The sequence below is a fragment of the Arabidopsis lyrata genome, assembly GCF_000004255.2.
Source record: "Arabidopsis lyrata subsp. lyrata unplaced genomic scaffold ARALYscaffold_8, whole genome shotgun sequence".
In the NCBI taxonomy this organism is placed as follows: Eukaryota; Viridiplantae; Streptophyta; class Magnoliopsida; order Brassicales; family Brassicaceae; genus Arabidopsis; species Arabidopsis lyrata.
Genome location: NW_003302548.1, coordinates 15,529,563 through 15,544,359, shown reverse-complemented (window position 1 = coordinate 15,544,359; position 14,797 = coordinate 15,529,563). Strand labels below are relative to the sequence as shown.

The window sequence follows — 14,797 nt, the reverse complement described above, 5'->3', positions numbered from 1 at the left end:
AAAAAATCAAAACAAAAGAGGAGAGAGACAGACGGAAGTGCACACACCAGATAGTCAGCGTCTAATTATCATCATTACACTCTCGGAGACAGTCCACCACTCCCACCTGTTCTCTCATCCAAACGCAAGATAGTGTTAAAATCACCTCCGATTATTAACGGTCCATCTATCCCTTGAATGAACGTGCTTAATTGACCCCAGAGACCACTTCTACGGCTCACCGTAGGGGCTGCGTATACAACAATAAGATGTATCTTCTCCGACTCTGTTTCTACCGTGGCATAGATAAACTGGTCCGATGTCTCCACAATAGTTACAGTCCCAACACCCGATCGCCATAGTAACCATAAGCCACCACTCTGTCCCACTGCATCCACTCTACACGAGTTATCAAATCCCAATCCTTAGCAGATTCGACTCGCCCTAGCCCCACCAGCATGCGTTTCAAAAACTGCCAAAACATCTGTGTGAAATTTATTCAAGAGATATCGAATTGATCTTCGAAAATTGGGTTTGTTCGCCCCCCGGCAATTCCATAATAGACAATTCATCGTTAATCTATAGAGCAAAAGTAGAACCACCGGGGAGGACTGTTATACAACACTCCCGCCAGCTCCCCTCTCCGTCGAGCCACTATGTACGACCAAAGCATTGTTGGAAGACGTATTCTCTTCATCCAATTTTGGCAAATCACTATCCATCGCTTCACTTAGATGGACATTAGGCTCATTCTCCACCATATTCGTTACACACTCACCCCCCAAGAAGCTTTCTCGTCGACCCTCAGAACCACTCCCCACGCGAAGCCTCTTTCCCGATTCTGTAATAATCACTTCCTCTCTGGTTTGGCCAAAAACAAGGCCACGAGTGGGCCTATTAATTCTATTATGCTTCCCTTTCGGTCCAACAGTCTCCATATTTCTCATGGGCCTCGCTACTCCGGCCCGTTTACCCTGGCTATTTGTCCTCGGCCCACTCTGTGTCTTCCCTCCAACCCCGACTTCAACTACTTCCTTAACTGGAGCCACACCCTTTCCTTTACCACCCTGGATCATAGCTAAATCATTCTCCTTATTTCCTGCACCCGAAATAACTGCTTTCCTTAATCCAATTGATATCGTATCTTCCTCCAAACTACCATATCTGTTTGAAATCATAATATTCCCCGAGATCTCCTTGAGATTCCTTCCCATATCTGCGTTCGAGCTCCCTACCGCAAACACCACCCTATTATATATGATTGATAATGGAGAATTACTGAAATACTTTTTTTTTTTTGTAAAAATATTAGTAAAGATGGGTTTAAAAAATTAAACCACAGAAAGCACCATTATGGTTTAATCAACTCTTCTTGAATTTTGTTTATTCGTAATAATGGGCCAATGAAAGCCTAAAGCCCATATATGTATTGATTCTATTCATAAAGCCCAACAACGAAAAACGCTCTTAAAACAAACGGCGTTTAAAGAAACCGCGTCAAAAAACGCACTTTTGGATTCTCCCAAATAATCCCTATCCCAAATCTTCGTCTCTTCTTTATCTTCCCCAGCGCGAGCGAAACCCTAACTTCTCTGCAGATTTTGCACAATCTCAGAGGATTTCTTCAGGTAATTCATTCATATCCTATAACGTATTTGAATTCTTCGGCTCGATATTGATTCTTCATAGAGGTCAATTTTTGTTTGATTTTTTGACGAATTTTGTTGAGATCTGAAGAGTTTGTTATTCAAAGCTCCAAGATTCGTTTGAGAAATGTCATCTGTTTCAAGCCAGCCACAGTTTCGTTACACGCAACCTCCTTCAAAGGTTCTTCATTTGAGAAACTTGCCATGGGAATGCACTGAAGAAGAGTTAATTGAACTGGGAAAGCCTTTTGGTACAGTTGTTAATACAAAGTGCAATGTTGGAGCTAATCGAAATCAAGCTTTCATTGAGTTCGTAAGTTCGAAGAGATTATGCTAAAGTTACAACAAGTTTTGATTTTTATTGTTATCATTGTTGATTTTTGTTTTGTTTCTTCTTTTTCAGGAAGATTTAAATCAAGCTATACAAATGATTTCTTACTATGCTTCTTCGTCGGAGCCTGCTCAAGTTCGAGGTAAAACTGTCTACCTCCAGTACTCCAATAGGCAAGAGATAGTGAATAACAAGACCACAGCGGATGTTGTGGGGAATGTTCTTCTGGTGACTGTCGAAGGCGAGGATGCTCGTATGGTCAGCATTGATGTCTTGCATCTGGTAAGTGGATCACATACCCAATTGGTTTCGTTAGATGATGTAAACATATTGCTGAAAGATGTTTCGAAGATGTTCTGATCATTAGGCTTTAGGCTGTCGTGCTTTTGAAAACTTTCTTTTGACTTGAATGTAAATGGATCAGCAGGGCCATGTCAAGGCAATATCTTCAGTGGCAGCCTAATGCATTAGGAGAAAGAGCACATGTGTGTTTGTTTCCTTTCTCCTTTCCCTGACACTGCCTCTCTTTTCCCTACTCTCACCCTAACACTTCCCTTTTCTTAGATATATTCTAGGTTTTGTAAGATATGGTCTTACATAGGTGTAGTTAGTGTTTTTGTTTGATATGATAGGGTGCAGCTCTATCTTACATAGGTGTAGTTAGTATTTTTGTTTGATATTATAGGATGCTGCTCACATCTTTTGTGATATAGGACTGTATCATAGTTTATGTGACTGTGATGAATCTATCTAGAGGGTCATCAATCTGCTAACATTTTGAGACGTACTTTGTGCCTAATATGATTGTTTGATGTCTTGAAGACATATCTTATGCCTTCCAGAGAGTGTAACCTGAAATCAAGCTTGTCACGTCATATTATGTTGGTTTAAGTTGCTATCATAACTTCTGTGATGCTGTATGAATTTTATACGTAGAGAGTTGACTCAAACTAAAGTTTTCTTGGAATGTTGCTGAAGTGCAAAATAATTACAGATGCTACACTGGAGTCTTTATAGTTGACTCTAGATTTTTTGTTGTTGTTGTTGTTCTAATTACTGGTTTGCAATGCAGGTATTCTCGGCATTTGGGTTTGTCCACAAGATTACTACTTTCGAGAAGACAGCCGGATACCAGGTATAATAATACCAAGCCATAAATTTTCTTTGTATTTTGATGGTAATATTTATTCTGCTTAAAAATGTTTATTTTCTGAATTTCTCTCAGGCACTGGTTCAATTTTCTGATGAGGAAACTGCAACCTCTGCAAAAAATGCCCTCGATGGAAGAAGCATCCCTAGGTGACAGTTGTATTAATTTTTTGACACGGTATTTAGTCTAACTGTGAAGGGTGCATAGTTCTAGATATTGTTTGGAGGGTCTGACATTTGGCAGCGTTTCAAGCGTCTGTAGGAGTTTTAGCACTATGGCTAGTTCCCAAGTGATGTATGGCGAATATCATTGATAGATGTAGGAAAACTAAATTTGTAACTAGTCTTTTCATGTACGAACCTGGGAAAATACTGTAGCATTGGTAGATACCTGGATTGAGGATAGTTTTTCCATCTAGGATTCTTGGAAACATCGTGTGTTTATTTAATAACAAACCATAGAGGCTTTGCGTTATAAGATTTTCTATATGTTTGTTATGTGTGAGGCATACTTGTTTACTGACTTATCTTTCTGTGCATTAGGTATCTACTCGCTGAGCAAGTGGGACAATGCTCACTTAAAATCACATATTCAGCTCATACAGATCTGACTGTCAAATTTCAGAGTCATCGGAGCAGGTATGTCTATTCACATTGTGTTTTGAAACATGTTTTGGTTTACTTGGTGATTGCCGCTTCTGGGACCAATATTACTGAATTGTTTCTTCTTTATTTTGAAGGGACTATACTAATCCTTACCTTCCCATTGCTCCATCAGCCATTGACAGTACTGGTCAGGTGAGCAATTTGAGAACAGTCTGTTACTGGAAAATGCATTTATGACTGTAAATCTCCTTTCTACTTGGTTGAAACTCTTACTGGTGATGTGTATACAAAGAGATGCATGAAAAAGTGCAGACATCATTTATTGTTCTAATTACTAAAGTGAAAGATTAATGTGTCATTCTTACTAGGTGGCTGTGGGTGTAGACGGGAAGAAGATGGAGCCTGAAAGTAATGTTCTTCTCGCATCCATTGAAAACATGCAGTATGCAGTAACCTTGGATGTTCTACACATGGTAATACTTGTTCTATTCTGAAACCTCATTGAAACGTTGGTTCTGGAAATATTGATTCTCTTCTCTTTTTTTTTATTAACGAGTAGGTTTTTGCGGCTTTTGGGGATGTTCAAAAAATTGCAATGTTTGACAAGAATGGTGGGCTACAGGCACTGATCCAATACAAAGGTAACATCGTGTATGATATGGTCTGCTTCAATTGTCATTGAGCTCATAAAGAGCAAATTCTCAAATGACTTTGACGGGTTTCTTTCAGATGTTCAAACGGCTGTTGTGGCGAAGGAAGCATTGGAAGGACATTGTATCTATGATGGTGGTTTTTGTAAGCTCCACATTACTTATTCACGCCACACTGACCTCAGCATAAAGGTGAACAACGATAGAAGCAGAGACTACACAATGCCCAACCCACCGGTTCCAATGCCTCAACAACCCAGTCAGAATCCATACACTGGCAATCCTCAGCAATACCACGCAGCAGGTGGGAGCCACCAGCAGCAGCCACAAGGTGGATGGGTCCAACCAGGAGGGCAAGGCTCAATGGGAATGGGTGGTGGTGGTTACAATCCTTACATGGCACCACCATCTTCAAGCTCAATGCATCATGGTCCGGGTGGTCATATGCCTCCACATCATTATGGTGGTCCTGGTCCAATGCATTAGAGAGAGAGAGAAAGAAAGTCCCTAAAAGTCGAAGACAAAAAGATGTTTAATCTCTCTCTTTATTTCTCGTAGCTCTGTTTTTTTTTTTTGGAACACTAGTACGTGTGTCCAAATGATGATTTTTAACTATTAAACCATTCGAGAAATGTATTAGAAAGAACTTAATTTCTCTATGTCTCTCTCTCGGCACTCACCATATCATTTTCATTATCAAACTCTGTCTAATCGTCTATAAGTGACAGATTATTATTGGCCAAATTTTGCGAAACATTGGTTAGAAACTTAGAATTATTTGGATAAGATAACTTAAGTGAAAAAAAAAACAGGAAGAGAAAGATAAAGAGAGGAGCTTGTGGCTCCCAAGTCTCCAAGTAAAGTCTTCTCTTTTGCTCTGAATAAAAAGAGTAAGAGAAGAAGGAAGGAAGAAGATAAAGGATTCAAAAACCCTAAACACTCCAATGTCTTCTTCTACTCTTCAAGCTTCTCTTTTTCTTCGTCTTCCTCTCCATACTTGTTCCTTTAAGCCTTATCCTTGTCTCTTCTCTTCTTCTTTGAGTTATCATCCTCAATCTCTTTCCAGTTTCTACCGTTTTTCTTCAGTTCTTCACAACTCTCGATTTCGTCCCCTTCCTTGCTCATTGCGCCAAGACAATGTCGCTTCCGATTCCGATTTCCTTCCCAAAGACTCCGCTTTTGTTACCGATGGTGAGATTAGGGATTCAGCTGAGAGTAATAGATTGGTTACGGATACGGAGGTTTCGGAATTAGAGACGAATGATAGATTTGTGGGTGGTGAAGGGACGAGTGAAGCGGAGGTTAGTAATGGAGTGACGGAAGGCAAGGAGCAAGATCAGAAGAAGAGCAAGTTTCGAATTGTGGTGTTGATGATGGCACTATGGACGGCGATAAAGAGAGCTATCGAGAAAGTCATGGAGTGGGAATGGTTAAGCTGGTGGCCTTTCTCTCGCCAGGAGAAGCGGCTCGAGAAACTTATTGCTGAGGCTGATGCTAATCCAAAGGACGCAGCTTTGCAGGGTGCTTTATTGGCTGAGCTCAATAAACACATGTATGTAACTTCATCATCATGCTCTGATTGATTGGTATCGTAGGTGTAGTTGAATTCAGTTTGTTCTTAGTTGACTCTATGTGGTAGCTAATGTTTTCTTTGATTCAGTCCTGAGGCTGTTGTTCAACGGTTTGAACAAAGGGAACACGCAGTGGATAGTAGAGGAGTTGCTGAATATATTCGAGCTCTTGTCATTACTAATGCTATTTCGGAGTATCTTCCTGATGAACAAACGGGGAAGCCATCTAGTCTTCCTGCACTGGTATTGTTACCATCACTACTTCTAGAATCTGTGGTTAGGTTATCTGTTTTTAGGTGGTCTACACTTCGGTCTCTGAATTTGATTAGCCTGCTGTCTCTTATTGTTTCCACTGTCTATATCCCTAAAAATGTTATCCAAAACTCCAATTGAGATGAATACTTCTGTTCACAGGCCTCTACTTAGAATGTTCTAAGTTGTCTTTGTTTCTAAATTAGTGTTCTTGTATTTGTAGTAAATCATTGGTTTATGTGCAGTTGCAAGAGCTGAAGCATCGTGCATCAGGCAATATGGACGAATCATTTGTGAAACCTGGTATATCTGAGAAGCAACCATTGCATGTTACCATGGTAAGTATCTTATATTACCCATCTGGTGATGTATATTTTCATAGGTTCTTGATGGTTCCCTATATTGTAAGTTCTTAACGCATGTCTTTACTTTGTTAGGTTAATCCTAAAGTTTCAAACAAATCAAGATTTGCGCAAGAGCTTGTCTCTACGATCTTGTTCACAGTTGCGGTGGGATTAGTGTGGTATGTATCATCTATATTTTAGTTGAGATCTAGTTTATGATGATAGATTAATTTGGATAGCACATGCAGAAATGTTGCTTCTTGTGCATAGTTGAACTTGTGATTACTTCTCCATTTTAGTACTGTTGTTCCTGTTAAAATGGAAGTTCCTTGTTTAGGTTAATGGGTGCAGCTGCTCTGCAAAAGTATATTGGAAGTCTTGGAGGAATTGGAACTTCGGGTGTTGGTTCAAGCTCTTCATATTCCCCAAAAGAACTGAACAAAGAAATAACGCCAGAAAAGGTAGACTTTTGACTCAAGTTGAAGAAATGATGTTCGTCACTGTTTATAAGGAGTCTAAAGTAGAAGTAGAACTGCAAGGATATTTATTGCTTTAGTAACAATGGTCAAACTATAGTAAGACAAAGATACTGCAAATTAGTTGCATGATAGTATCCTTATTACCTGAGACATTGGATCGTCTCTGTGTTAATGCTAATTTACTCAGTGAACAATTTAATAGTTATGTTCGTGTAGCTTTTGAAGCTAATGAATTTATAAGAGTGGCTCCGTTGTGTGTTTTCCTAACAAAGTTTACTTGCCATAGAATGTCAAAACATTCAAGGACGTAAAGGGTTGTGATGATGCAAAACAAGAGCTTGAGGAGGTAGTTGAATATCTTAAAAATCCATCAAAGTTTACCCGCCTTGGAGGAAAGTTGCCAAAGGTATAGTCTCTCTTTGTATATGGTTATTATATCTTCTCGATTGCATGTTACTTTGCATTTGATTTTCTCCTGTCTACTCGAGGACATAATCTGTTTAAAGTTAGCATTTTTGACCTGAGACATTTCTGAAATGTTTGCTTTCAGGGAATTCTTCTAACCGGGGCACCTGGTACTGGAAAGACATTGCTGGCCAAAGTAAGTTCACATAGTGTTATTATGTGTGTAGTTTTCACAGTCACATCCCACTTAATCATAAATTCTTAGTAGGGTACCGTTATTCTGATTGATTTTGCAATAAGTTGACATGGTTTAAATTTTGAAGGCAATTGCTGGAGAAGCTGGAGTACCCTTCTTCTATAGAGCTGGATCTGAATTTGAAGAGATGTGAGCCTTCTTCTAGCTGTCTTTCTCTGGCATATGCCTTACGGAACATTATCATTAACTGTTTAGTATTTATTACAATCAGGTGGCTTCTTCAACAATGGATAATGTCTTCTAATATCATGTTTTTTTTTCCTTCCATTGACAGGTTTGTTGGAGTAGGTGCTCGCCGTGTGAGATCCTTGTTTCAGGCAGCGAAGAAAAAGGTCTGACTCAACTTGTCACTGCTTATAAGCTATTTTCAAAGAGTTTTGTTGGTTCGGCTACCATGAATGAAGTTCCATTTGCTGACGATCTTGTGTTACAGGCACCTTGTATCATTTTCATTGACGAAATTGATGCTGTTGGATCCACAAGAAAACAATGGGAAGGGCATACAAAGAAGACACTGCATCAACTACTTGTTGAAATGGATGGTTTTGAGCAGAATGAGGTACTTATTGATGAGGGATAGTGTATCTTGTGATTACTTCTGCTAGTTTGCAGGAATATAATAGTACTTTGCTCCTTTTCTATTTTGGTAATGCAGGGAATAATAGTTATGGCTGCAACAAACTTGCCTGATATACTTGATCCAGCCCTGACAAGACCGGGTAGATTTGATAGACATGTAAGTTTTCAGTTTCTTGTGATTCTTCTGAGATGTATTAGTATTGAAGATAAGAGTTACTGGAATATGAAGAACTGATACCTTTTTCTTGTCTTGAGAAACCCTCTGTTTTGGATATAACTGTTTGACGATTTGTTTTTGACTTTGCGCATCTGGTGTTCAATTTGTTTTCATTTGTATCGTTTTAAACAGAATTTAGATAGGTCCGTTGCCATGTTAAGAACAATTTTTCAGATTTTATCAAAAGGAAAATAAATTACTGACAGATTTGATTTTAGATTGTCGTACCCAGTCCGGATGTCCGTGGACGCCAAGAGATTTTGGAACTCTACCTCCAAGGCAAACCTATGTCAGAAGATGTAGATGTTAAAGCAATTGCTCGTGGAACTCCTGGATTCAATGGTGCTGGTGAGTGTCTTAAATCTATAACTACAGTTTAGTCATCCTTAAATTCAGAAGTGTCTTCTTTTGTCACTAACCTATGAAGATTCAATGATTCACCAGATTTTTCCCAATCTCACCAAAACTTTTTCCAGATCTTGCAAACCTGGTAAATATTGCTGCCATAAAAGCAGCTGTTGAAGGGGCTGAGAAGCTATCTTCTGAGCAATTGGAATTCGCAAAGGACCGAATAGTCATGGGCACAGAGAGGAAGACAATGTTCGTATCAGAGGACTCAAAAAAGGTATAATCCAATATCTGACACAACATAGAAGCGTTTGGATGTGGAGTTCAAACATGATATGACCTCTCACTTACTTCTTTGCCTCTTTAGCTCACTGCATACCATGAGAGTGGTCATGCTATTGTCGCTTTGAACACGAGAGGTGCGCACCCGATCCACAAAGCGACTATAATGCCACGTGGATCTGCATTGGGAATGGTTACACAGTTACCTTCAAACGATGAAACATCAGTGAGCAAGAGGCAGTTATTAGCTCGTCTTGATGTATGTATGGGGGGAAGAGTTGCAGAGGAGCTCATCTTTGGCTTGGACCATATCACCACTGGAGCGAGTAGTGATCTGTCCCAGGCCACTGAACTTGCACAATACATGGTAACCTCCATATTACTCTAATCGTAGGAGATACATGCGCTTAATTACTTTTTTTTTTCCTGGTTTATCAAAAGAGTTGGCCTTTGGTTCTTTTCATTTTCCGGAATTAGGTTTCAGGGACTTAGTTAGTCTCTGAGATCCTTAGAGTGAACGCGAGAAGATGGATTTTACCTCTTGTGGTAGATGTAGTAATGCTTTTTTTTATTGGAAGGTATCGAGTTGTGGGATGAGTGAGGCAATAGGACCAGTTCATATCAAAGAAAGACCAAGCTCTGATATGCAATCACGCATTGATGCAGAGGTAAATACTCTCTCTATTCATTTTTTGTAGTTCCTCGTTCAATCCCATTGCTCCTAAGTCTAATCATTCATCTGGTGGTGTTGATACTTTTGTCCAGGTTGTGAAGCTTCTTCGAGAGGCATATGAGCGAGTGAAGTCTCTCTTGAAACGGGTTTGTTTGTGCCCAAGTTCCTGATAGTCGCATATTTTACTCAGTCAAAACTTCTTAATCTCACTTGTGTTTTTTTTTTTGTGTGTGATTCCCCAGCATGAGAAGCAGCTACATACATTAGCAAACGCACTTCTAGAGTATGAAACTCTAACCGCAGAGGACATAAAGCGTATTCTCCTTCCAAAGCAAGAAGGTGAGAAGTTTGAAGAGCAACAACAAGAAGAAGGAGACTTGGTATTGGCCTAGTCACATCATTCATTACCATAAACACACCTCTTTGGGTGAAAAAGGGAGGTTCAAAGCTTTGTACAGAGTAAATCTCCCATAGCTTCTACAACAACAACCAAAAGAAAAAACATGTGAAATTATTGATCTCATGTTACAAATTATTGTAGTTTTTATTTCATTAGCTCATTAGTTTTCACTTCAACCTGGAACCTTTTTCCCTTTTTGACATTCTGTTCAGTTCTATGAAGAAAAATGTAAAACAACATTGAAAAGAATGTAATTGTGGTCTTTAATCTCTGATGTGATTTTGAAGGCCAATGAATCTTATTGCAGCTTACTAAGTCCTCTGATGAAATGACATGTTTTTTTTGGAACAAATTGAAAGAAATCATATAGAAGCATTTCTAATGGAACCACCTGTCCATGTGACCGATTCGAATATTTATCCACTATTGTAATGTGGAAGCCTCCTTGGCCCATTGGTTGACCAATGGTTGATTAATGCTTCTACACCAAGAGGTCTGGGGTTCGAGTCCCAGGTATTGCGATTTATTAACAAATTTCCAGATTAATAGAGGCAAGTGTGCAAGAGATCTCTAGTGATGTACAATTATAGCTGTTCGCCAAGATTCTACGCAGAGAAGGAAGTGTCGCCAGGTCATGGATCATTGAAGGTATTCATCAAGATTACGAAGAAGTAAGTGTAGTCTGTCGTGGATCTAGTAAGGGTCGGAAGGAATTGTCAGTTGTAGAATCGTCTATGTAACAGTTCTCATAATTTGTAATTAATAATAAATCTAAACGGAAAAAAAAAAAAAACACTGTACACCTTTTTACAGCTAATGGAGCTAAAGTGTTTCCTGAATCACAAGTCAAGACAAAATCTACAAACAACAACAAAGATCTCTTTCCTTAATAGTCCTTTGTGGAGATTTTTTCACATCCCACAAATCCTATTGGTCCGTTTTAAACAAGTAGAAAAATAAATATAGAAAAAGGACGGTGTGTGGCCTTTATGGGTGCAACGAAAAGTGTTAAAAAGGAAGAAGAGAGTGGAACCCCATGATCACACACACTTTTAACATGTCTCTGCAAATTGTAAAAGATTCCTGCAAGTGGCTAAAGCCAAACTCCAAAATCATATTTTGGTTCTATAGAGAAGAAACCAAAAACACATTCATTAAATTAGACACATAAAAAAAAAAAGAGAGGGTTGAAAGTGAAATGACCCCAAAAATAGCAAATGAGAAACTTATTATGTAACTGGTAAAATGATGACATTTTTTTTGCCTTGTCCATCCTCAAAGAGACTCACTCACGCTCTCTCTTTTTCCCTTTTGAGAGCTTCATCCATGGCAACCAAAATCTCTCTGATTCAATAGTTTCTTACTCCTTAGATCTTTAAACTCTGTTGATGGATTCTGTTGTGGTGTCTTGAACCGCAAGACGTTCAGAGATATCAGCTAAAGATTTAAGATTGCATTTGATTAAAGCTTCAACAAAGTAACAAGTCTCATCCTTTGTGTTTCCTTCTGGTACATCAACGACAAATGACTCAATCACAAGTGTCCCTATTCTTCCTTCTATAGTCTCAGGGTGAAGAGAAATGATTGAAGAATAGTTCTAAATCCAAAAAAGAGAGAAACAATATAAGTCTTTGATTCAATGAAACAGAAAACGACCCTTCTGAGTCAATGATGTGTTTGTTACCTTAAGTCTGTGATCACCACCAACGATTCTGATACTGAGAATATGCTCATTATCATCAAGTAACTCCAATCTCTCAGTGCTTCTAGTAGCTGGTAAACCTGATTTGACATCAACTTCTCTTACTGTACCAATCTCCATGTTTCCTTTCACCACACACCTACTGATAAATGGTTTATACTTCTGTGGCTGATCAAATCTTCTCACAAGTGACCACACCTATTCACCAGTAATTCAAACTAAATCCATTAGCGTTTTTTTTGGGACCTTTTTCTCAAGAAATCAAAACCAGATCAATACAAATGCTACGAAGCTTCTATAATTAGAAACCAATCGTCTTCCTCAGTAAGATCAATCATCAACAAGAATAGATGGAGATTTCAAATTTCTGGATTGAATCAACAATAAGAAGAACCGATTGACTAAATATAGATGCATAAACAGAGAAAAACAGAGCGCATGAAGAAGAAGAAGAAGAAGAAGAAGAAGAAGAAGCTTACAATATGAACAGGAGCGTTGATATGTTTAACAAGCGTAGAGCTACACTGATTCTCAACAAGCTCATGATTATGATGTCTCCTAATAAACTCTCTTTCCAGATTCGGATTCTGATTCGTCAAGTTCTCACTCCCGTTAGCTTCCATCTTCTTCTTCTTCTTCCTCCTTCTTAAGCCACGGTTTCAAATCTCAACACAGAACAATAACAGCGCCAAATTCGTCTCGCAGAGAGTGAAAAAAGCAACACAACAAAGAAAAAGGTGAGATAGAGCTTGGACTCGTAAGAGATCTGATTTCAGAGAAGGTTTTTCCGGCGAGATCTTCCGATGAAAGCGTTAATGTGAAGAAATGAAAGATTACAGTCGCCGTCTTTGGAGGGAGATAAGAAGAAGAGAGAAAGAGAGAGAGAGAGAGAGAGAGAGAGAAAGAGAGAGAGAGAGAAGAATCCTCCAACAAACTTTTTTTTTCTCTCTCTATTATAATATTTAAATTAAAAGACGCTCACAGATTTAAAAATAGTAAAATAAAATAAAAAAAGATTTGATTGGATGGTGGACTAAAGGAGTAAAGGTCTTTCTCTGATTTCACTACTCTCATTGGATGCTTTCTTATATTATCCCACTTTTTTCTCATTATTTTCGTTTTTGCCACTCGTTGTCGTTTTTCTCTGTTTTATTGACCATTATACCCCCACAAGTCTGGTAATTATTATTTGTTGATCCTTAAAGTATGTTTTAGCCTATGAGAGCTGAGTCAATTATTGGATAGTTTTTTTTTTTTGTGATTTATTCATTTGGATAAAAGATTGTTGTTTTGACAAAAAAAAAAGGGGATTAAAGACTGTTTAAAATACAATAAAGTTACATCATTTTATTTGGAAGTGCCAAGACTTTTTGTGCTGCTATAATTAAGTACTAGTATTTTGTTGTTATTATTATTATTATTTTTATATATCTTTGAAAAGTTATAGATTTTAAAGTCATTTTTTATTTAGTTTTTCCAAAAATCTATTTTATAACCAATTAATTAAGACCTTGAATGGTTGTAGATTTTCAAGTTGTTTTTGGTTTTAGTTTTTCAAAAAATCTACTCCCTCTGTTCCTAGAAGATTGTTTTTTTAGAAATTTCACATTTATTTAATTTTATTAAATATTTTTTAATAAACTGTGAACCAATAGTAATCTGAAACCGTTAATCATTACGTATTGAAATCTACGATTTATTAAAATCAATTCATTAAAAATAAAAAAAAAATCTAGAAAATCAATCTTTGTGGAACAAACTCAAAACAATAGAACATCAAACTTCAAGGAACAGAGGGAGTACTTTATAGCCAACTAAATTTATGAAAAAACAGTTTTTCTAAAAATTAGGGAATCTAGATTTTGATATTTTTGTCAATTTTCAAAGAAAATCTAAAATATATGTTTCATTGATTTTTCACTTTTTAACGTGGTGAATTTCTCATATTTAATTTTTAAAAATATTTCTAATACAAAATCTAAAAACCATAAACCAAAGTCCAAAAACCACTTAAAAACTTGCATGAATATTGGTGTACTGTACATGTTTATGTATGTGTGTGTATATAGTAGAATTAATACGATCATATTAGCATAACATATATTTTCGTGTACTTGCACTATGATTCAGACTCATAGAACAATTCAAAATGTCGAAATTAAAACATATATACTAATATAAATTGATGAAATTACTACAAAAATTTCAGAGAGATTATAATAATGGTGTCAAGCCGACCAAGTTTGTGTGTGTATATCTAATACACAAAGATAACATTCAAAATATCGAACCTTTAATTTTGTAGGTACTATAAAACATGGTTCTTAACCAAAAAAATAAAATATGGGTATTCAAACTTTAAAGTTATTAAAAACAGGAGCAAAGAATACTAGATATTAATTGCTATATAAAGTAATATTTTTTTTAGTGTAGGTTTATTAATCAACCAAAAAAAAAATTAATGTTTACAAAGAGATTAGTGGAGAAATAGTAGAAAAGTCTAAAATAGATTTTAAGAGAAGCAGGTGGAGGTCGACATATTAGAGCTTGTGTCGAACATGTACGCTAGCGTATCGTCGTAGCGAGGGTTGTCCATGTAACGGATGGATATATGTTTGTTGTAGATAAACGTTTTAATGAAGAAGGTGAGAATTACCAAAAAGAAACAATGGGTTCAGAGAGAAACTATTGGAGATATTAAAAGAAAAGAAAAACATGGGGCTTAACCATATTATGCTCGTAAACCTATACTGAAGAAGAGATAGTTACACATTTTATACGGATGGTCATATAGGCTACAAGGTGGAGGTATATCGATGTCCCACTTAGCCATACAATTATACTAGCTAGTTAAAATTTTGTTTAACACGCCGAGCCAGACTATGAATGCAAATTTGGGGTTTGCACGTTTGAACTACAGAGGACCAA

General features: G+C 37.4%; 3 protein-coding genes across 7 annotated transcripts; 2 read left to right on the top strand and 1 right to left on the bottom strand.

Moving 5' to 3' along the window:
• The first annotated feature begins 1,478 nt into the window (after window positions 1–1,478).
• Window positions 1,479–5,020, top strand: LOC9302030 (polypyrimidine tract-binding protein homolog 2). 5 transcript variants are annotated; one of them, XM_021026632.1, is made up of 10 exons: window positions 1,479–1,607; window positions 1,717–1,938; window positions 2,029–2,238; window positions 3,029–3,091; window positions 3,182–3,255; window positions 3,649–3,744; window positions 3,846–3,903; window positions 4,080–4,184; window positions 4,271–4,352; window positions 4,441–5,020. In XM_021026632.1, exons 2-10 carry the CDS (start codon window positions 1,753–1,755, stop codon window positions 4,845–4,847), a joined length of 1,281 nt encoding a protein of 426 aa, XP_020882291.1. In that variant the 5' UTR covers window positions 1,479–1,607; window positions 1,717–1,752; the 3' UTR covers window positions 4,848–5,020. The 5 variants fall into 5 exon arrangements, with proteins under 5 accessions (XP_020882291.1, XP_020882286.1, XP_020882302.1 ...); XM_021026627.1 differs by having other exon boundaries at window positions 1,480–1,607; window positions 1,733–1,938; XM_021026643.1 differs by lacking the exons at window positions 1,479–1,607; window positions 1,717–1,938 and adding an exon at window positions 2,384–2,441 and having other exon boundaries at window positions 2,113–2,238.
• A 190-nt stretch (window positions 5,021–5,210) lies between these two features.
• On the top strand, window positions 5,211–10,468 carry LOC9300304 (ATP-dependent zinc metalloprotease FTSH 11, chloroplastic/mitochondrial). Its single transcript, XM_002865909.2, has 17 exons — window positions 5,211–5,913; window positions 6,022–6,175; window positions 6,430–6,522; window positions 6,622–6,707; window positions 6,866–6,989; window positions 7,294–7,413; window positions 7,558–7,608; window positions 7,736–7,797; window positions 7,943–8,000; window positions 8,102–8,227; window positions 8,324–8,404; window positions 8,683–8,812; window positions 8,941–9,089; window positions 9,180–9,461; window positions 9,673–9,762; window positions 9,860–9,913; window positions 10,010–10,468. Exons 1-17 carry the CDS (start codon window positions 5,306–5,308, stop codon window positions 10,157–10,159), a joined length of 2,418 nt encoding a protein of 805 aa, XP_002865955.1. The 5' UTR covers window positions 5,211–5,305; the 3' UTR covers window positions 10,160–10,468.
• A 707-nt stretch (window positions 10,469–11,175) lies between these two features.
• LOC9300303 (abscisic acid receptor PYL8) lies at window positions 11,176–12,803 on the bottom strand. The gene is made up of 3 exons (XM_002864181.2): window positions 12,349–12,803; window positions 11,852–12,067; window positions 11,176–11,764 (listed from the first exon to the last, which is right to left on the bottom strand). Exons 1-3 carry the CDS (start codon window positions 12,490–12,492, stop codon window positions 11,543–11,545), a joined length of 582 nt encoding a protein of 193 aa, XP_002864227.1. The 5' UTR covers window positions 12,493–12,803; the 3' UTR covers window positions 11,176–11,542.
• Between the last annotated feature and the right edge of the window lie 1,994 nt (window positions 12,804–14,797).